This window comes from Ornithodoros turicata, chromosome 2 (assembly GCF_037126465.1).
Source record: "Ornithodoros turicata isolate Travis chromosome 2, ASM3712646v1, whole genome shotgun sequence".
Lineage (NCBI taxonomy): Eukaryota > Metazoa > Arthropoda > Arachnida > Ixodida > Argasidae > Ornithodoros > Ornithodoros turicata.
The window spans coordinates 44,205,337-44,227,690 of NC_088202.1; the positions used below are offsets into that span (position 1 = coordinate 44,205,337).

The 22,354-nt window shown below is 44.8% G+C and overlaps 1 protein-coding gene across 1 annotated transcript in view; it reads left to right on the top strand.

Annotated features, from left to right (window-relative positions):
- Positions 1-5,387: 5,387 nt before the first annotated feature.
- LOC135383406 (atrial natriuretic peptide receptor 1-like) overlaps positions 5,388-22,354 on the top strand; it is a 283,616-nt gene continuing 266,649 nt past the window's right edge. The window contains exon 1 of the mRNA XM_064612872.1: positions 5,388-5,642. Within this exon, the coding sequence (XP_064468942.1) occupies positions 5,567-5,642 (76 nt within the window). The 5' untranslated portion in view covers positions 5,388-5,566. The remainder of the gene's footprint in view (positions 5,643-22,354) is intronic.

Sequence of the window (22,354 nt, forward strand, 5' to 3'; positions counted from 1 at the left end):
AAACGCTTAACGCTCGTCGTCCGTCCGTTAACAAGTGTAATCTGTTTTAATCAGTGGTTTTCCTCGCGTTTATCATAGTATCGTCAGGAACAACGGAAAAGCTAGATGTCGCTAGCAAACAAGGATATTTTCGGTGTTCTCAGGGGAAAGTGTAGTGAGTGCGAAGATTGCAAAGAATATATAACCGAAAACGAACGTCACCACCGCAGCCCTAATTCACACACTTCATACACTGGGTAAGTGTACATTTTGTGCTAGGTACGTGCGTTATTTTGGTAGCAAGAGCTCTTAGCGCATGTTTGTTGTGATTATGGCAAGCGTTTTGCGGTCCTGCATATGAACGCCACTTACGCTTGCTACTTTTCTGCTCTTACTTGGTCGCCAAGTCAATACACCGGCGTGCACTTTGCGAGCTGCGGATATATGCATCGAGATATATAATTTGCAGCTTCCTACTTGTTGTATTCTTACGATATTCTAAGACTCAATCACGGAGTGAACGCCTTCCCGCATTTATGCTGCTTTGTACCTTGTGCTTTGTACGGATTTGAATGGTTCCGTAAATGTTACTCTCATTGCCCAAACCTTTGTTCCCAGGATCCCACATGCAGGTTCACATACCGTCACCAGCGCAATGCAGTACCTCACAAACTCGTCCCAGAGCGCCTCCAACGCTGATTACGCGGTAATGTAGTGTTTCCTGCGTTACTATACACTCATATTCCTCAAGGTTGTGTGCGTTTTATGTAATACTGTATTGCCATTTGCGCTCGCCTCTGCAACACGAATGTGGAATAAATTTTTTTCTGCTGCAATTCTCCATTTCGTTGGGTCTGTTCAGCTTAGCAAACATAGGTCAGTTGTTTTGACTCGCTGGCTTCCTCGCACTTTTATGCATTGCTTCTCACTTAGAAGATAGTTCTTTTTTCCACATCCATGGTAAAGCGACCATGGTTTCTCCTCACATCAGAATCGCACTTGTGCACAATGTGTCACCTCTCGACAGACTTCTGTTTTTGTAATATACATATGTTCAAGATCTCCTTTTCTGCTGGTTCATTTTGGTACCTTGGTGTGTTCTGTAAATGTCTGTCCATATCCCACGCACAGGGTGTTTGTTTTTATTCGCATCACACCAGCGCTCATTTGACAGGTGGGTTATGTTAATTTTTGCAAATTAACCCATCCGTAGTTACAAACATTTCCGACATTTCCTGACGCATGTGTTTGTAACTACGGATCGATTAATTAGCAAAAATTCACATAACCCACCTGCCAAATGAGCGCTACTCTGTTGCGAATAAAAATGAACATCCTGTATAAAAAGCCGCACGTTGGCGTAACCTTTACGGGCAGGTGCTGGATTGAAGGCCGTAACCTCTAATTAGTGGGTTTCCTTGTAACTTTTATAAAAGGTACTGCTCAGAGGGTACCTGGTAGCTTCTGAAATAGAGGGTAAAATATTGCGATTTTTTACCCTTTAATAAAGGGTACCGAGTTTAGAGTGTATTCCTGCTCGCCCGCCCGGCTGTCAGTCGCTAAGGCTACCAAGGTTCCTCCAGCCGCTCCCTGATTGTTCTCGTCCGCACCAAAGGCACTCACTGATTGGCCTTCTCCGGGTGACGTTTCCAGAGAGGGACTCCCGGCATACTCTTAATATACGTCGTCTGCTCTTGCCATGTGTTACATCAAACTGCACAGGAACAACGCCATTCGCGTCGGATCTTCGGTGTTATTGTCAGTGATGAACGCGGACTAAAACGGCACTATAGTTTCGGAATCGACTGGGGACGAATGCGATAGTCTCTTGAAGGTACTCATGGTGCGGTGAAGAGGTTTTTTCTTGACACCAAATCTCAGAGCGCGTTATCCTCTCTAGAATTCAGTGTTGTACCCGTTACCGAAATATGGTATCGCAATACCGATACTCGTTACTTTAGTAAAAAGAGTCGAAATACCGATATCGATACTTCTTTTTCAAAGTAAGGGAGTATCGCTACCGTTACTAAAAAAAAGTGACGCGTTAGTTTGCCCGATAGTTTTGTTGGAAATACGAAGATGATGCAACATAGAAATCTCGCTTACGAACATCCCATTTGTATAATAGCAAATTGGGAGAAGACAGCATATTTATTATGTGATGTGATGTGATGCGATGCGATAGAAAAAAAAAAGGGGGGGATTTAAGTCGCGACAAAGTCAGACAGGCTACCCCAGACCACTTAGCCGCAGTTAATCGAAATAAATAAAAAGAAGAAGAAAACCCAGTAGCTGGGGGCCGGGAGACAAACATCCCGAACTAGCGGGAACACTTGCTGTTGAATATTCATTCTAGTTCCTTTTAACGGAATAAACAGATCGTCATCCCTCTCTGTCCTGTCTCATCTTCAACGCTTGCCACAAACGAGGGCCAGAAAGTCTCACAAAATGTCAACAACAACAACAATAAATGAAGAAGTGATGATGACATGGGATGTTTCCCCGTGGTAGCCACAGGACACTACCCCATTTCACAGTGGTTAATATGAGAGGATGAATTATGGTGAGAATGAAGCAACGACACGTCGGAGTTCTGTTTAGAGCTCTTCAAGGAGTCCAGTGGCCGGCATGAAAACGAAAAGGGAGCGAAGAGCCCGGCACTGATGTTCAGGGGAGCTCCATGGGCCAAGTCACAAAATGTCAATCAGATGAGTTTCTCCGAGGAAACGTAGGAGCGCTTTCAATGCAGCCGCTTTGTGATTAAAGGCTGAGGACCCAGGAGCCTTAAAAGGTCAAATGACCGGGCGTCCAGGCGAGCCAGACTTATTTCTAGCGTCCTGCGACTGTCGGCATACTTGGAGCACCTGAGGAGGATATGCTCTGTGTCCTCGACAACATCGCACTCACTGCGGTTTGGATATGGAGACTTGGCCAGTTTGTATTTATTATGTAGCTCGGACACGTTGCTTGAGTTTTATCAATAGCTGGTTCTCAATGTGTTCTTCTGCCATCCTAGCAGGCCGTGGTCTCTCCGGTAGCTGACAGAGGCCAATATGACAAATTACGTTAGTCTCTGCCCACACATACCAGGAAGTCCAATAACCAAGGAAACCTATCCACAGTATATGCGAGCGTGACTCAGTGCGACACGACAACTTAGCAGTGGAATCCAGAGCGCACTGTCAAAGGCTTGACATCTGTTCGTTGACCTCAACTCTTTTGTTGAGCGCAGAGTGGTTATTTCCTCCAGGTTCGAAGGAAAAAAAGTGTACATGTGTTCGGTATAATCCCCTTTCTTTTTATTTATTTATTATTTCCTAATTTTCTTTCTTTCTTTATTGATTTATTTCTGAAATAGCAAGCCGACGTCTCGTTTGACTGATCTTTCCCCCGTTCTTTTCCCCCTTTTCATCTAATAAATATATCCCCCCCCCCTTTACGAAACACGCAGGCGTGTCCACAGGCTTCTTGTCGAGCGCTAGGCGCACCAGTGACAATGAATAAAAGTAAGAAATGTGATCAATATGGTCGGTGAAGAAAGGATGGAGCACTAAAAAAATATCGGTATCGGTAACGATACGGAAACCGCGTAATTTGTAACGGAATACTTTTCCGATACCGATTTAAAAAAGTATCACGATCCGCACTGCGATACCGAAAAAAAGTATCGATTACTGTAACGGCGCTACGTAGAACACTGCTAGAATTACATCGTAACTCATTGCAGTTGTGATCCCACATTTGACCCATATCTGCAACCATTACGCGGAATTTAATCACCGCATTTTCTTAAAAGTTCAAAGATATTGCATTGCTCCTCGTTGCGTCAGCAGGGGGACCGCTGATTTTTTAATGGTTAATACCTGGGATGCGCGCAGGATCCATAAGAAAGAAAAATAGTCGTGACGTTGCCCTACTGAGCGGGGCCCACTACAGCAGGCAGTTCCATCACCACCGCAATATGAGAGAAAAGAAAGAATGAAAAACATTATGCGTCATCACATCATGTGAGCCACCAAGGTAATCTGCTTTGTTAATCGTAATGCATCTAATAACAGCTCGCTAAATCAACCCCAATCAATTTAATGGAAAAAGTATGGAGTTCGTTTGTTTGTTGGTTTGTTTCTTTGTAAGGGGAAAAAGAGGAGAAATTGAACTCGTCTCCCGACTTGTTCTGCTACTCCTAACATAAATTTTCACCCCCCCCCCCAAAAAAGAAATACTTCTCAGATGCTCTACTCGCAAGTTCGCTATTCACCACACAAGTGTCACCAAGGCAGCATCCCTCATGTTCGGTACCCAAAGTCCCAACACCTTCACTATATCGAAGACCCTGCTGTCTAGTCGAGCAAATGTATAGCTTTCAGTGTAGCTCTTTGAGATGCATACCTAATGCAGTGCATTATAATATGCTCACTATCCTCCACCGTTGCACAAACCGAACAATTCGATGAGTCGGCTCTTCCAACTTTATGAAGAACATGACGGCCATACGGCACATTCGTTTTTGGAGGTATCTGTAACTATATCAGTGCATTTTCTCCCACGGGGTACCTGTAGCTGTAACTCAGATACTTTTTAAAAGTAACTTTAACAGTTCTGTTAGTCTTAGCTACTCGTCTCTAACCATTCCTGGATGCATGGATGCTCAGAATTGTTGTTGCCGCTAACCACAAGTTCTGGAGAACATTTGGAGGGAAACTGAATGCCATGTACGAACCCTCTGTGCTACGAGGAGCGCGGAAATCGAAATTTTTTTGGTACTCTGCCGCATTTGTTATATAGGTAATAAGACAGTTCAAGTTGCACTATTATATGTCATTAACAGCTTTGGGTCTGACAGTGCAAGAACACAAAGACCTTGACAACAATTTAGAATCATGCTGTACATGATATTCTTCATTCAACGAGCACAAATTTGCATGTCAACAGGACAGTTATAAGAAATAATGAGGAGAGCACCCATCAGTTCTTCGTCACGTAATTGAAGCACCGTAGTTCATGAATCATGATGAAGCCATGCTGACATAGACTATACTCCGAAGACTCGTGACGCCTCCGCGGTATACATTATCGTTGTTATGAACTGCCCGAATTCAATTCACATCTTGAAATGCCACTCACATGTAGCAACTTAGATTTCTTGAGCCTGATATACACAGGCTGATTACGGTGATCACCGTTGACACTTGAGCAACAGAGCTAAGTCCATCACGCTCTCGGACACCTGTACAAATTGTACGCAGAGGAGAAGGAAGGGGCACGGCCCACGTGGAAAACGGCGTGCGACACACGTCCCCGATAATGTAGGGGAAGGGAGGGAAATCGTGTCCCTCTCCAACGCTGCCGGTGATATCGATTTGCTATGGGCCCTACACTCCAACATCTCTGCGCATGCGAGAGCCGGGAAGACCTTTGCTAGCAGACGTCTTCACGTTCGGGGTTCAGAGCGCCTCCTTGAAGTCACTGCCCGTTGAGCCACTCAACAGATATGGAGTAGTGACGACGACTCCCCGAGGACTTTGCCATTCGTAGTGTGTTCAGGTTTCGATCGCGTCGTTAATAACGCAACGTATCAACGTTCTCAATGTCAGCTCCACGTTGCGACTTCGATTGTGTCACGTGCCGCAAGCTCACGCAGGATGCGGCTGGCATTCAGTTAAGTAAGTACGGGTGTAAATATCTATCTATTTATGTGTCTCACAAAATATTAATGAAAAAAAAATCATACCTGTGGTTAGGTTAACCCTGAGAGCCTTGAAGTGCTTGCGATTGTGTTTTCTTCACTGCAGCGCTGTTTTCCACCGAAGCGCTACGCAAATGCTACATTTGCACACAGGAACTTTTTTTAGAACACCAAAGTAACCAAGTAAAGGACACTCTTTCTCCTCTGTATTTATGTCTGTTTAGCGCATGGAGATCAATCTTATTCTACCGCAACGAGTTACATGCATTCATGAAAACGTATCACGCTTTTTCTCAAGTGCGCAATTTGGAATAGTGGTTGTGTGCTCTGGAGCAACAGGTGTTCACCTGAGCGTATTCCAACAGTGGAATGACAAGACGGAGTTTGAATAGAGTCAGAAAGAGAGATAGAACGAAAAAAAGAAAGCAAGGCCAAGGAGTCTGCGCCGCAACCACATTTATTCTGTAGAGCGTGCTTTGCCTGTCGATCTCGCGTGCATAGGGCGAAGCCGACTTGGGGGCGACGGTGCATTAGAAAGCTTCCTCTGCCTCCAAGTATTTCATTAATTTTTTTGTTTTTGTTTTTTTGCGGTACGGCTACATGACTACTCTGTGCATATGCTCCTCCTTGTTATAACATTGGGCTTTTCGGTGGCTGTCCAGGTGCGCAAGCCTTTGTTTATCATTCAATAGTTCTGTGACACGCATTTACAACATATATGACGTTTTACCAGATGTACAAATATAATACCTTTGTCGCTCTTACTTGTTCAACCTCTGTTGGCAGACTTCGAATGTACGTTATCTGATGCTTTTGACATCTGTAGCTCTCTCCGGTGTCCCTCTAGGAAACACATAGCCTCACTTACGCGTGTACATTGTTTCTGTTTCCAACATTTTCTTTCTATTCATTCTGCGTGTTTATTATTGTTTTGCATGTTTAACATCGTCATTCAACGCACAGTTAATTCGAAGCGATGTACATCGACCCGCAGCTACTGAAGGCGCTTCATGCATTGTTATTGAATTCGTGGATGGATGGACATGTAAAGAAAAATACGAAGATAGCAGTTCCACGAATTTGAATACGCCTTCTCGTGACACTTAAAGCTGAGAGCTCAGCGACCACTCTTAAAGCAGACCCTCTTACACACTCTTACACTCTTACTGTACACTCTTAACAGTAGTAACTGTACTGTACTTACTGTACACTCTTAAAGCAGACCTTAACCGCATAACATGCTTCTAGTCAACCATCATCCCGAATGACATCGTCTTCTCCCCTGGACTGTTGAGAACACATGGGCGTATGCCATTTTGTGACACTAATGCAGTTATGTTAGGTATCACAAAAGGGCGCCAAGCCCCGCGCCTTCCACAGACCACATTCTTAAGAACGATGGTGGTGGTTGTGATGGTGAAAGGGCTCGCCGTTGTCACCCTCACAGAGGTGGGCAACGTCACGACTGACATTGAGGCGGACGCCAACTTCTTACACTCCAAAAACAGAGCTTCCTGATTATCACTCCTGCACTCTTAAAAATGAACTTCACCGCATAGCACGCTCCTAGCCAAACATCATCGCGAATGACATCGTTCTCGCCCCTGATTTGTTGAAAACGGGAGGCGTACACATTTTTTGTACCAATTATGTACCGCATAAGTGGTACAAAAAAGGCATACGCCTCCCGCTTTCAACAAATCAGGGGCGAGAACGATGTCATTTGCGATGATGTATGGCTAGGAGCGTGCTATGCGGTGAAGTTCATTTTTAACAGTGCAGGAGTGATAATCAGGAAGCTCTGTTTTTGGAGTGTAAGAATTTGGCGTCCGCCTCTATGTCTCGGAAACATTTGATTAGAACGCGGAAAGCCCGTTGGCCTGCCATGCGGGTGCCACGACCCTAGAATTTTGACGACTCTGAAAGAACTGTCGTCCAACTACGATTGAAGTGCTTCAAAGTAACGTTCACACACAACGTTGCTGAATGCCAGTGAAGCATTGAATACGTTTCTGTAGTTTGTTGGATTTCGTGGGCATAGAAGACCTTAAAGCAACTATGAGCTTCAAGGAATATTAAAGACGCTACGAAAAATAAACAAAAGTGCTGCGTATCAATGCGGTCGGCGCCTACGAAGCTAGTACTGCAATTCGTTGTAATCACCAGGGAATCAGGGTAAGCAGCGTCGTACATCTCATAGGGCAGCTGTAGTAACCTGTAGCGGTAGTAGCCGTGTAGTAAATTATTTTTACTATCTGCACTGGAGCTGTCGGTAGCAGGGTAATCTCTAGCTGTAGCCGAGAGCTACCCGTTTCCGAAGCGCGCTCATCCTTCGTGGTCTGCGCGACAGTTCGTCCGTTGGAACAGTTCTTTTGTGGTACAGAATGGTGCACCAAACGATGATTCCAAACCCTCGTCTAGTAGCAGAGCTATAGCCGTAAGCTACGTTATCAAAGAGAAAGCACATAACGACGTACGACCTTCTGTCATAAGGCGACTGCCATAAAAAAATAAAAAATAAAGAAGAACCTGAAGTAAAGCGACAACGCAATCACTGGCATTACTGTCCGGCTTCTCTCTCTTTCTGCGTTGCTTTTGCTCTCTGTTGCCTCCGACGGTGCTGTGGGCCTTTTCAGTGTGATGTAACACGCGTATCGGTTGCTTTCCACACTAGATATTTCACCTCATTGCGCAATTATATTTGTGACGGCTCTACATGTCATCGGAGAACATGTAAATTGTCAATCAGGTGGGCGCAGGACATTCAGAGCTTTTGTGAGAGCCTTTCAACTCCGTCCTGCGTTCTTGCTCTATGTGTGCACGTTCTGTGTATGTTCCTATCTACCCTATACAGGGTGTCCCAGAAAACGTGTCATTGAATTATAATAAAAAAACTACGCCACCTAGAATCATGCGGTCAACGGCATTTGTTCTTATTAGGTTTTTGCCACCTTGTAAAGTTAATGTCATGTACCTCAAGTTTAATTATGCAAATATTTGCGAACTGAACTCAGAAATTTGCCAAGGGAAGGTCACTTTTTTACCCCACCAATATGAAGAGCGTGCCGAATTCACTCAAATTCATGATAATTGACAGTGATATTCACGAGCTATTCCATCGGAAAAAATAGCCGAATATCATTCTTTTCGGAGCACGGGACCATAACGCGAGATGTCTTTCTGAGCGCAATCGCTCGCAGTCCGACGAAAGGAGGTTCCGGAGCCAGCCCACAGAGTGATAGTAGAAATAGTAACAGGTCCTAAAATTGGGAGAGGGAAAGTATTATCCCAGCGAAAGTCAGACGTGATAAGCCATGCCTGCGTTATCTCTTTCTGCGATGCCGGGGTGGGCTGGGTTTCCAACCTCCTTTCGTCGGACTGACACAGATTGCGCTGAAAAATTCATCGTGCGCTATTCTGTGCGACCTCCGTAGAGCATGATGTTCGGCTATTTTTTCCGATGGGATAGCTCCTGAATATCCCCGTCAATTATCATTAATTTGAGTAAATTAGAGACGCTCTTCACATTGGTGGGGTAAAAAAGTGACCTTTACTAGGCAAATTTCCAACTTAAACTCGCAAAAATTTACATAATTAAACTTACGTTACACGACATTCACATGAGGGGGTGGCAAAAACCCAGTAAGAACAAATACCGTTGACCGCATGACTCTAGGTGGTGTAGTTTTTTTAGTATAATTCAATGACACGTTTTCTGGGACACCCTGTATATGATGCGCCTGCGTACCCCTGTGCTGTGTGTCTCTGTGTGTTGTCTTTTTTGCCCAGCGTTTTGTTGATGTTCTCGCCGCCCCTATGTTGACTCACCGACTCCGCTGACAATCGATCACTCACTTCAGCGTTGTTCATCGTCTCATCATCAGGTCAGATCTGATTCCGTCCATTGCGCTTTGGTGCCGAAACGAAAGGTGGCGAAACGTCTATATTTCTAATTGCCTTTAAGCTGTTTGCGTTAAGCCTGAGTAGACGGAAGGTTTTCAATATGTCTCCTCCCGGCTTTTGGAATATATTCTCATGTATCCGCACGCCTTGGGGTATAGTGGGCCGCACCTCATGTGGCGAATTTCCTCATTCGTCATCATGAATTTATTTGTTGTTGTTGTGTATATTCCCTAAATACGTATGGCGCATGAGCGACATCCTCACTGAATATTCTTATGGAAGAAAAAGCAATAAACTGCTCACGGGGCGGAGGTTCCGCAGCGTCTTACGTTGAGCATTCGTACGGCGCCGGAATATCAGGGGTGGCGTATACTGCTAGCAGACGACACTATCGCTCCTGCCGTCTGCTACGGGATATCTTGTGACTGAGCCGCAGGATCTTCCCTGTGGTTCGAAGAGCAAGAAAATACTTCACATTGAGCGCTCGCGCTCACCTGGCACCAAAGAGGTATGACATATTGCGTATGTTCCGCTCGAGTATTCTGGAGAACCTCGCTCGTGTGAAGTGTATATGTACATGGAAAGTGTGGCGCTGTGTAACGCTTCCCATAGCATCACGTTGCGCGTGCCGCGTCTGTAAGTAAAGTACACTTTCAGTAGTGAAGTGTTGCTAGCTATTGGTATACGGCTAGTTTGAGCTCAACGTCACGTGCGTACTAACAATGAGGCGATCGGACGTTACTGAAGACTTCGGTACAGTGATCTGAAGGTCCATGTTCTTCCACAATCGCTAACGCCCGATGTAACACAAGTGATCGTGCACCTGCACTCTAAGAAAAAAAGGTGTGAAAAGGTGGTAACTTCGAGAGTTACCACCTAGGTCAACATAGCGTCTGATAAAGGGCGTAAAAGGGTGGTAAAAGAAACTATTATATATCCAAATTGCTTCAAAAAGGCGTACGTCCCCTCGCTCACCGAATCAGAAGCGGTAGCCATATCATTCGTAGGTAGCAGGTAGAACTTTGCAACCTTTTAGGCACAACATATGCAACAACTATTACCTCCTAAAACGTGTAACTGCTCAACCCTTTTTCTAAGAGTGTGAAGTTTGTGATGCAAGACAACCGATTGTATCTCATTACGGCCGATGTCTCAGTACGGCCGATAATCCTTTAATCCCCAAGTGTCTCATTACGGACAAAGTCTCAATACGGCCGAAGGTAGTCTCATTACGGCCGAAGATATCTCATAACGGCCAAATGTCAAAATGTGTATTGTAACCTGCACTGATATGCAATGTCGCAGCCAGATATGGATATATATTCAGCAGGGTATAAGCCATGCAGTGTGCCCTTAGGGCCCTTATCATATTTATATACACATATTGCGGGACAAACGGTATGTTATCATACCACAGCACAATGCAACATATTGTGTAATGTGTATTCCCACAAGGTAGTGTTGATGTTGCTGTGAAGCAGGCTACTATGTGGAGTTAACTACTTGTGGAGAGCTAGATGAATATTGGCTGTGCTGTGACGTTTTTGGAGTCATCCTACAGTCACTGGTCAATAAGGAACACCTATCTCAGTCGATGTCAGTTTATTTCCATTCGCCTTACAATGGCACAATTCTTGCTTCTGGAATGAGTAAACCTGCAAGAAGCGAAGAGCAACCATGAATAGGCTAGAATATTTAAAAAAAACACACACAAGCATTTGACTCTACATGGCTGGTTTTAATGTGCACAAGCTGCACACGAGTTGATATGTGTCTGTTATTTCATACAAGGCTAATATAAATCTTCATCTAGACAAAAGAATGACAAGCCTTAAAAATGTGACTTCAAGGTAAACACAGAGCATGACCATGAGATGAATTTAGGTTCATCAGTTCATTCCCTTAATGGAAACATGTGACTATCAAATAGTGATACATTACAATTCATGAAATGATGCATGCATAACTTTCCATTTCTGGTTTCTTTTTTATAAAAGCAGAGCACGAATTAACATTCGTGCGCTACTACAAAATTTCTCACTTCACAACAGAACCTTATGATGATCTTAAGAGCTCACCTCTTCTACCCTTAAAAATGAACTTCACCGCATAGCACGGTCCTAGCCAATCATCATCTCGAATGATATCGTTATCTGCCATGATTTGTTGAAAACGGGAGGCGTACGCCTTTTCTGTCACACTTATGCTGTTCATAATTGTCACAGAAAAGGCGTACACCTCCCGTTTTCAACAAATCAGGGCAGATAACGATATCATTCGAGATGATGGCTGGCTAGGAGTGTGCTATGCGGTGAAGTTCATTTTTAAGAGTGTTCGGCCAGGACTCCCTGGGCAGCAACATCCTATTAGCCATGTTGTTGTTTTTCTTTTTCGGAATCCTCCGTGCAGCCACATACCATGCCTGGAATGGAAAACCAGCTATAAATAACAATTTATTTGAATGACTTCCTCTTGAAGTATTTATTCTAATCAGATATGTTTTTGTGTCTACACTGTTAAAACAGAACTTCACCACATAGCACGCTCCTAGCCAACCATCATACCGAATGTCATCATTCCGTGTCATGATCTGTTCAAAGCAGGGGGGGAGGCGCCTCTCTGGGACAAGATAATCTGTCCCAGATAGGCGCCTCCTCCCATTTTCAACAAATCAGTGCACAGAATGATATCATTCGGAATTATGGTTGGCTAGGAGCGTGCTATGTGGTGAAGTTCTATTTTAACAGTGTAGTATGGTGCGCGAAGGCACATAAGTACAACATTTGCAGACGTTCGACGTAAGCACACTCTTAGAAATGAACTTCACCACATAGCACGCTCCTAGCCAACCATCATCCCGAATGACAACGTTCTCGCCCCTGATTTGCTGAAAACGGGAGGAGGAGCCTATTTTGTGCCATTATGCACGGCACAAAATAGGCTCCTCCTCCCGTTTTCAACAAATCTAAGGCAAGAATGTTGTCGTTCGGGGTGATGGTTGGCTAGGAGCGTGCTATGTGGTGAAGTTCATTTTCAAGAGTGCAGTTCAAGGAGATCAATTCAAGTGCGCCGACTTGCGCTTTTGTTTTTGAACAAATGCGACGACAAATTTTAACAAATTAGACATGGCTCACAATGATACGAGTAAATGCTGCTGTACGGTGATGCATTATCGGTATCTTATCGTCTTCGAATAAATTTGTTGTTCCTAAACGCGCAACCAACGCAACCTACGGCGCAAACCTACGAACAGATATCTAGTTACATCTATTACAGGCACTTCGGCTGTTTTGATTCATTTAAATTACTCGTATGAGAATGCAACTATGTGTGGACAGCACACTACTAAGCCAGACAGTCTACGAAAGCATAACTCACCAGAATTCCTGCTTGACTTGGTCTTAGTCAACACTGCGCGATATACGTTGGGACTGTGGCGATTCATTCAACTCGGTTTTCACCGGAACAACAGGCGCTACTCAAAAGACAACGACGGAAAATAGAGAGCCGCTATAAAGTCCGCTAATTTGCACATTACAGCACTACAAATCGATATGTGAACACGTCGTAAACAGCAACTACTTGCTCACACAAGAAACGAGATACCCAACGTTGCTAGACACCATCCGAACTCCGAAGTGAGAGTAGCAAAACAACAAGATATCAAAACACGAAAGGAAGAGTATTGATCCCCCCTTCCTCTATAGCATGCAAAACGTGATTTGCGCTGAGATGAACATATATGTTCATGACGCGAGTAATTTTCACTGATCTAAAGGAGGTCACGTGGGATTACTTGACGCCTGCGAAATGTACAGCAATGAAAATGGCGAAACGAAACTTGTGAATCGTGCATTTGCTATTCATGGTAGCTGCCAGAAAATCGAATCAAACTTATGGGACAGTGGATTACAGGTATGTTGGCATCTTTTTCATTCCTGCACCTGATTTACGTGGATACATGGGTACGGTGTCTCGCCATGCTGGGGAAATATTTGCATGGGGAAGTGTGCATGGTGTGCATGGTTCTAGACCTTTTATTTTTGATGGCGTAATCGAAATATCGGCACCTCGCGTGTTGTAGCTTGCATGTGACCAACCAAGAGCTGTTCCCCTACTAGCGCTTCCTACAAATGACAAAACCAAACATGTGGGAAGGTATATTTTTGATTGCTCATATATAACGAGAAAATGTACCGTTTTCAGGTTGCTACCACTGCTCCATGTGCACGCAATTGGCCTGCGTGTATCATTAAACTAACGACGTCGCCCACCACGGCGGAAGTGTTTGCGCACAAGCGTTTCAGCGTGAAACCTGCAGGTAACATTTGCTGCTTACCCTTCTGATATATGGATTCTGAATTTACATATTCTAGCTTAAAGTAATTCCGAATGCCCAGGGTGACACACGCTTGCAACATTGTGACATCAGTGCAGTGGCATAAGAACTAATGTAGTGCCCCTCAAAGATGAACGAGGGGGACTCTTCCACCCCATGTAAAGCCTCATAAAACACCTTCTGAAATTGTCTATGCAACTGCATCATGATGACATAATTGTGATTGTTTACTGTGGTTTCTTGAATATGTTTTGAATATATGAAAAAAAAAAGAGGTATGGTTGACAACATATGTCTTATGATCAGCATCAAACAAGAGCATATGTCGTTTTGTTCGGCACCTTATGTGCTTTATTTTTTAATTGCAGGTGGACGTACATTGTAGAAGGCAGCTAGTGGGGGGAAAAGATCATGGCCATAGGTCATGTGGCTCCTGGTACATGCCCTTGTGGGGCAACCTTTTCAGAAGACACACAGAGAGTTTGCTCGCAGAACCAATGAGTAGAATGTTGCTCGAATACTGAGGGAAAATGGCGTAACAGATACATATGGGAATAAAAACATTTTTCACGAGGGATGCATGCAACTGTGTCGCAGTATTGTGTGCATGAACCAGTGTGTGTGACACAAGCCGTGGGGGCACACCGCCCCGGACACACTTGGGGAAGCATAAAACACATATGACATACATCGGCCGTATTCAGACTTTGGCCGTAATGAGACACTTGGGGATTGAGGGATTTTCGGCCGTAATGAGATGTTACCAGACAACCTTGCCGCCCTCAGCTAACGATGTTCATCGCAACCTTTCTCTTAGGAACCATAACAAAAAGAGTAGACCACAGTGCAATGAGGGTAGCGTTTGATAAGAAAAGAAGCAGAGAAAGCGGCGGATCGCCGTGAATTGGCACCATTAGCGTAACAACGGGGCGGTATGAGGTGGTAGCTCGCGGACGACTACGGAGGCGCACCGCTACCGCCACGCGCTACGTGCCTGCTTCAGTTCTTCTGGCAGTGCAGTAGGGTTGAGGTCACGTGTTGGGAATCTGCGAAGAAAGGAGGTTACACTGACACGCCACACGAGGGGGGAAAGCGTTACAAGCCGTCGGGTGACATCGTTTTTGATAAGATAGCTCTGATTCCCGCACTCGCCGCGCGTCTTTGTTCCGTGGGTAAGGCTTGTAACCCTTTCCCCCTGTCAATGTAACCTTCTTTCTTCGCAGCTTTGCGCTCAAACTACGAGCCGTCAAAAAAAAAAAAAAAAAAAAGGCGGAGCCAAGGGCTCATTTCCACAGATTTTCGGCGAATTTATTTCGGCAATTGCCATTGCATTACGAGTGGGATTATGTGCTATACTGAGTAAAATGACCACGGGTAACCCATTTCCGCAAAGAAAACGTTAGGTTGCCTTGAGAAATTTCGGAGTTCAATTCAAGAAATTAACGTTCCGTCAATTGAAATGAAATAAAAATGTTACCAATATGTGGCAAAAGTTATTGGCAGAAAAAATCCCTTGACCGCATATCTCTCCGGGGCCTACATTTTTTACTATGAATTTCTATCATGGTTGGTGGACCACCCTGTACACATATAAATAGAGCTTTCTGATGCGTGCTCCTTATCACGTCACGAATAATTTGTCCATTAAGTACTCTTTTCAACAATAACTTTTAAAACTGTAAAGTTTGCTCTATAACTATAAGTGTAGGTAATCTGTACATCCGAATTTAGCTTTTAATGCACACAACGACGTATTTAAGTACGTCAGAGGCGCTTCTATAAGTATAGCAATCTGTACATCCGGATTTAGCTTTCAATGCACAAAATGACATATTTAAGTACGTCACAGGCGCTTCTGAGTGATATTGCCACTCATGAATTTTTAGAGCATGGTACGTCTAAAAGAGTCACCGCATATGTTGGTTCCCACGACAAAAGACTATATAGCTGCGTGCTCCGAGGAACGGGGAAGACCTATAGCACTTAGACCCCAACACGATGTTTTGAAATAACAGTTCTCACTCGTGATGATGTTGCTTTACCCGTGTGCGGTTTTCGAAGTACTTCCCAGAACAGTTCATCCTCCCATATTAACCTCTATGAAGTGGCTACCACGGGGAAACATCCCATGTCATCATCACTTCTTCTTCATTTATTGTTGTTGTTGTTATGGTTGCACGTTTTAAATATGCAAAGGAGCAGCGCAGGTTACGTCGTGTTCAAAGAATAGCGCGCCGTTGCATTTGAATGAATGAATGGCCATGTCTTCCGGAAACTATGGGCAGCCAGAGAATAGGATGGAGGATCTCATCTCACGCAGTCTATACTGTACGCCGAAACGTACAGCCTCAGCTTCCATGAGACGGGCATTCATCTCCTTTATTCGGCGATGCCCTTTGTGCTGGCTGAGCGATTCTTTCGGATCCACGTTGCAAAACCACTTGCTTGAGAGAAAAACTATCTTACGTCGTCACGCAACTCTGGGAGAGTTTCTGTTGCTGTATAGCCTTGAGAAAAAAACATCTGCGAAAATACAGACGTACAGGAAATACAAAATAAACTAAATTTGAATTTGAATAAAAAAATTGACATTGCAAATACGTCTCGTTTATGTCTTCGACCTTCGGGCAACAACACAGCAAACGCAGTATTTCTTGCAATAATAGTCCCGTTGTAGGTAATCTTCATCCGGCAGTACTTGCTTACCTGAAGGAGCGATTCACATTTTATCATTTTAGCAACGTCGATTTCAAATTGAAAGCTGTAACGAAAGCACTAAACACACCTGGGAACCATAGCGTGTACTCAGCACTGCCCACATGAAAGACGGCTGAACAATAAACAGGGTAGTAGCAGGGGCAAGCTCGATTGAGAGTCCGGGCATCATTTACTGTATGGAGCCTTTTTTTTTTTTTTCGGAATGCTGCAAAAGGCGCAGTGACCCGCGTTTTTTACCATTTTTGCTTTCTCATGTGAATGCCTTTCTTCCTATAGCTTTGCTGCATTTTCTGCCTTGCAGCACTCAACCCTATATTGAGCTGACGAGCCTGAATCACGCCAACTTTTATATAATGAGCATATCCAAAAATATCTCTCCGGCTCGCTCGTTTCTTACGCAGTGTACTAACACATAAAGGGTACACTTCCCCATTCCAACTTCTCACATCTCTATATTTTTCTTTGATTTCCAATCCAATCCAATCCACACTTCCGTGGTGTGCTCGTGAAAGGGCTCGCCGTTGTCGGCCTCACAGAGGTAGGCAACAATCCACACTTCCCCATTATTCCGCCGCCTTGGAGTTTCAGTGTGTGCCGGACAAGATTCAGCCAAATATTTCCTGAAGCTCATTACGTCAGCAGTCAGTGCACTCAACTGGTCGTGACGTCTGTAGCTCTGAAGAAAATCATTAGAGGCAGTCTAACAACATAGCTATTTGTAGATTCTAAGCATACAGTGATGAAAAGGATATTTACTCTCGTCGTGAACGTCGAAGTAGTCGTTTCGAAATGTTTCGCGAACATTTGTCGTGAAAGTTTCTCAGCACAGCAACAAAAGATTGGCTAAATATAGGTACGATGTGTCCAGTAATGCTTGCCCGTCGCTTTGCAGAGCAAACAGACCATTGCGGGAGTTCCGTCTATCTCGGTTCGAAGAGAGTCGTGTTCAGTCTCGGAACGGCATGCGTTGGGTACACTTTCCAGTGCTGGTTAATCCGATTACAACATGGACATAACAGCGTCACTCATCAACTACAACAGAACCAATTACTATTTATTTCATTGCAATTGTTCCTATTATACATGGTGTGTTTTTTTATTCGTTGCAGGTGTAGTTTTTTTCGTTTTTTTTTATAAAAGAGCTGTGAGAACAGCGTGTATGCCGTTTTGACGGGCGGGATATGCGGCCAGGCGGACATCCCGCAGGACAGCGTATGCAACTACTGGATCACTAATAAGCGAAAATTCATTAATTAACTTATTAATTAGATGTTTCATGGGAAATGCGAGATAGCAGAATTGGAGCCAGTCACTATTCAAATCCATTGTCTTATCAAACGCCCTGAGAAGCGAACGTACATTGAGATATAAGTTCCCGAAATTTGCTATGCAAATGAGCCGAAACCAGAACTACGCACTTCTCGAGCGCAGAAACGACACGACCTTGGCTTATCTGGGTCGGAGAGCTGTTTATCTGGCCAACCGGTTAGCGCCTATTCCAGTCAGCTCCATCGCTCCAATGCACGTGACCTCACCCGGCGGGGCGGAGTGCCGGTCGCCCTTTCTGCGCTCGCGAAGTGCGTAGTTCTGGTTTCGGTTCACCTGCATAGCAAAATTTGGCAATTTATACGTTCGCTTCTCGGGGTGTTCAAGAAGGACGATGGATTTGAATAATTACTGGCTCTAATTCTGCTACCTCGCATTTCCCAGAAACGCCTAATTAATAAGTTAATTAATGCATTTTAGCAAATTAGTCGTCAGGTAGTTACAAACGCGTTCCGACAGGACTTTCGGCCGTACCGCATGACCAGCACAAATGGCATCTTTGCTGCTCTAACGGCTTATTCATAAATAAATCCTTAAAGGAGCAGTCTAAGACCGAGACAAAAAAGTTTTTGATCGTGATGGAATGTCCGATCACTAAATAACGCTTTCACGCAAGAAATATGAGCGCAGCAGAAAAATATCGCGCGCAGCAGTCAATTGATTCTCACGAGTGCAGAGAGCTCTCTCCTACTCTTGTGGAAGACACGTGAGAATTGATGGACACCTCCGTCACGATGTGACGTTACGTTGCGTCTACTCCTAGGGCTCGCAAGTGACCTCGGCTGCGATCTGACACCGACAACTGTCAAGGTGACGGCGGACGCCTTTCGCGCGCGTTGTACTGCCGAGAGACGCACGCGCATCAAAAACGGCTGCTTTCTTTTTTTCTTTTTTTACAGAACATGGAGCCGGAAACATTGGTCGTCTGATCAGTCTGCCGCCAGTGAACTTGCTTCGATTCTTTTGGGTTGCACGGCAAGGATACGCAGTGCACGAAATCGGGAACTCGCGTGTGGATCTGAGGTCAGCACTCCTCCAAAAGGGAATGGGGACGTGCAGGTGCAGTGCGAGTGGAAGTTGTGACCGTTGAATTAGTTCAATAAGTTGCAAACAGAAAGAACGCGCTTTGTTTGTCTTGTTTTCCAGGAACGAATACGAGGAGAGCCGCGCCATGTTGAATCGCTTCACGAACAGCGCGAACCGCCACCCAGCGTATCCCCTCATGTGAGACGCTGGCACTCTTCGTTAGTTAGAGACGTATATAATAAACAAAAACAATGACTATAAGACACACGATCGCATTACCATTATGGGCGTAATGTTTTATTGTTCGTTTGCACCTCTGTTTTATGCCTCAAACCAACAGAACATAATGAACCGCTGTCAACAAGGAGCATGCCGTGTCCGAAGCAGACGAATTTTCCGTAGCGAATGAGAGCACTTTTAACGTTTGACGTCACAGTCAATGGGGAGTGGCTTGTGGCTCGAGCGCGCGAGCCTCCCGCCACGGGATCGATTTTGTAAATTGAATTGCGCTGTAACAAAACATTATTCAGCCGAAATATTTTACGAGAATGATCGTTACACACTGCTTGACAAATTAAAAACGGTTTTCAGCCATTCAAATCTCCTTTCCATGCTCCTTTAACGAATAAAAAAAAGCCTTTTTATTGTGTAGGAATAGAGCAACGAGGCACTCAGGTGAACGACGAGACGTCGAGGAACGCGTTTATGCGGGCACGGGCATTACGCTTTCGCCTGTGTTGTTGCTACAGTTACTCGACGGCCCTTACACATGAAAGGCGCTGACGGCGACGTGGAAGTGACGATGGGGTTGAAAATGGGTATGTAGAATGAAGCTGATGGTCGCTGCTCTGCCCTTAACAATTGGTGAACATGCAGGACATCAGCACCAAATGTTAAGTATGGAACATGCCTTCGTACTTATGGAATGTTAAGAATGAAATAATATTATGACAACAGGAGAGATGTAGCAAAACGTACGTCTTATACTTCAATTGCATGATGGCAGAAAAAAAAAAAAAAAGCAGTGGGACTCAAACCCACACCCTCTGATTGCCGGTTGGACATGCAACCGAATGACACCACGCTAGCTACCCTCTGTTCAACCTATCAAGCCACGCTTACATGCAGCGCATCGTTCTCCCAGCGGATTTGTCTGTGTTTCCAAGTTGTATCGGTAATAACGTCGTTCTGGCTTTATAAGTGGGTCTCGCCTTGGAAAGCTACGTGAACCCTCCACGGGTTCAAAATACAAAATAACCGCGGAGGGGAGGAACATCGTGGGTACGTTGAAAGAGTTCGACCAGACCATCAACATCATATTAGATGGAAGCCACGAACGGGTCTATAGTTCTTGTCATGGCACCGAACAGATCATGTTGGGCTTGTACATCATTCGAAGAGACAATGTCGTCGTGGTGAGAGAAATCGATGAAGAACTCGACATAAGGTGGACCTTGCCAACACAAAAGCGGAGCCCCTGAGTCAGAACGGAGCGCTGCTTGGCCATGAGCGTGTTATGCGGGAAGTAAACATATAAACAAATTGGTACTGTTATCACTCCTGATTTGTAGAAAACGCGGGGCGTACGCCTCTTTGTGACAATTAACATAGCCGCTTAAGTGCCACAATAGGGCGTACGCCTCATTCGGGGCGAATGTTTGGCTAGGATCGTGCTATGCGGTGAAGTTCTTTTTTAAGAGTGCGGCGGCATTAGAATTCCTGAGAATTTACGAATTAACACACTTGAATATCTACAGAGACTAGTACTGACAGTGCAGATTCTACACGAATAAGATCCCGTTGCGCACATCATAACGAAGGAATGCGCTAAGACGATTTTTCTCTGCGAACTAGAGGGGGTAAAGCTTGGGGGAAGCCACGAAGTGTCTGTCCACTCACAAGGCAGCATAAGGGGGATATATTCATAAACCAGCATGGGTTTTACAGAAGGAACCACGAGCGCCTCCACCTTGAAGTGTTAACCCCCTTATTTTGGGCGAGGGACCAATGAAGTCGCTCCACGCACAATAAGAGGGCGAGAGGAAAACTGGATAGTTGCGCGACAACTCACCTACTTGCACGGCGTATCCGTGGCTCACGGAACAAGGACGATCTGTTACAGCCTTTCACCGCGTTGTGTCTTCGTGCGCCACTTTTGCAGAGCTGCCGGTATATAAATAAAATAATAAAATTACGCGCTGAAATACTCTTCGCATATTTTCGAAGGTCTCATTTACGACGCCACATCTGAAATGTCGTCTGCTATTGTCAGGTGAACAAACAGCGAGGAGTGTGAAAGCGAAGCGACGTGCGTTGCTTCAGGCTTCTCACAAAAGCTCTTTGTCCCCGAGAGTATTTTGCAGTATGTGATTTCACAAGAGGTTTGCTCTAACATATTTTCATCCTTGTATTTCGTTTCTCGCTGCGCGATTGGAGAACCTCTGTGTCCGTTTGTCGTGCTTGCGAGCCGATGAACAGTCACACTGTGACATTGAAGTTCCATACAGGTCGCAGCTTTTATACCAGGAACATCGGTACCTTCTATCATTCGTCGTTCGTTGAGCTCTGTCTGTGTATACATGCCGTTTTCACCGCTTCCGGTTTGGTGCAAAAAGGACATCCGGTTTCACAGCAAACACGCTCTGCGCCAACCACTGTGCCTATTGATACAGTTATCGCTTTTGCTTTGAGGAGGTCGTATACGCCTTTTCGTGGCAATTCAAATTCCTACAAATAGGCGTACGCCTCCCGTTTTCAACAAATCAGAAAAGCGAATGATATAATTCTGCATGACGGCTGCTTCCGAGCGTCCTTAGTCGCGGAAGGACCGGAAGTCGTCGTGGCACCGGAAGTTGTGGCGGGGGGCTTGTTTATGTTTACCCGAGAATGTCATGTTCCGCTGGGTAATTCAGCACTAGTTTATAACGAAATACACTATACTCCGAGACGACATAAGAGCTACCGTCAAAAAAGTATATATCCGCCTGAGAATATAGCCCGCATATTGAGAGAGGGGAACACGAGAATATGCCGTATTCCACGCAGACGGAGAAGCCAATTCACATGTTATGTTAATGGCAATACTTTACATATTTGCTTAATGTGAGAGCGTTGTTGTCTCCGACCACAGGGAGCAACTGGTCGCTCCGGCGCAACCTACGTCCTCCAGTTGTTTTCTTTTTTTCTTCTTTCTATATTTCTCCATCGATCCGTTCGCAATCGGACCAGTTTTCGCAACGTAACCAATGTATAAGCAAGACTCTGAAGCATGAGGGCGCAATACAGAATCAGGGTGCCATCCGCCCATCAAAGCCAATGACAGACGTCTATATATTTGTGGGCGGTGTTAATCTGTATAGGGGTTGACTTGTCCCGAA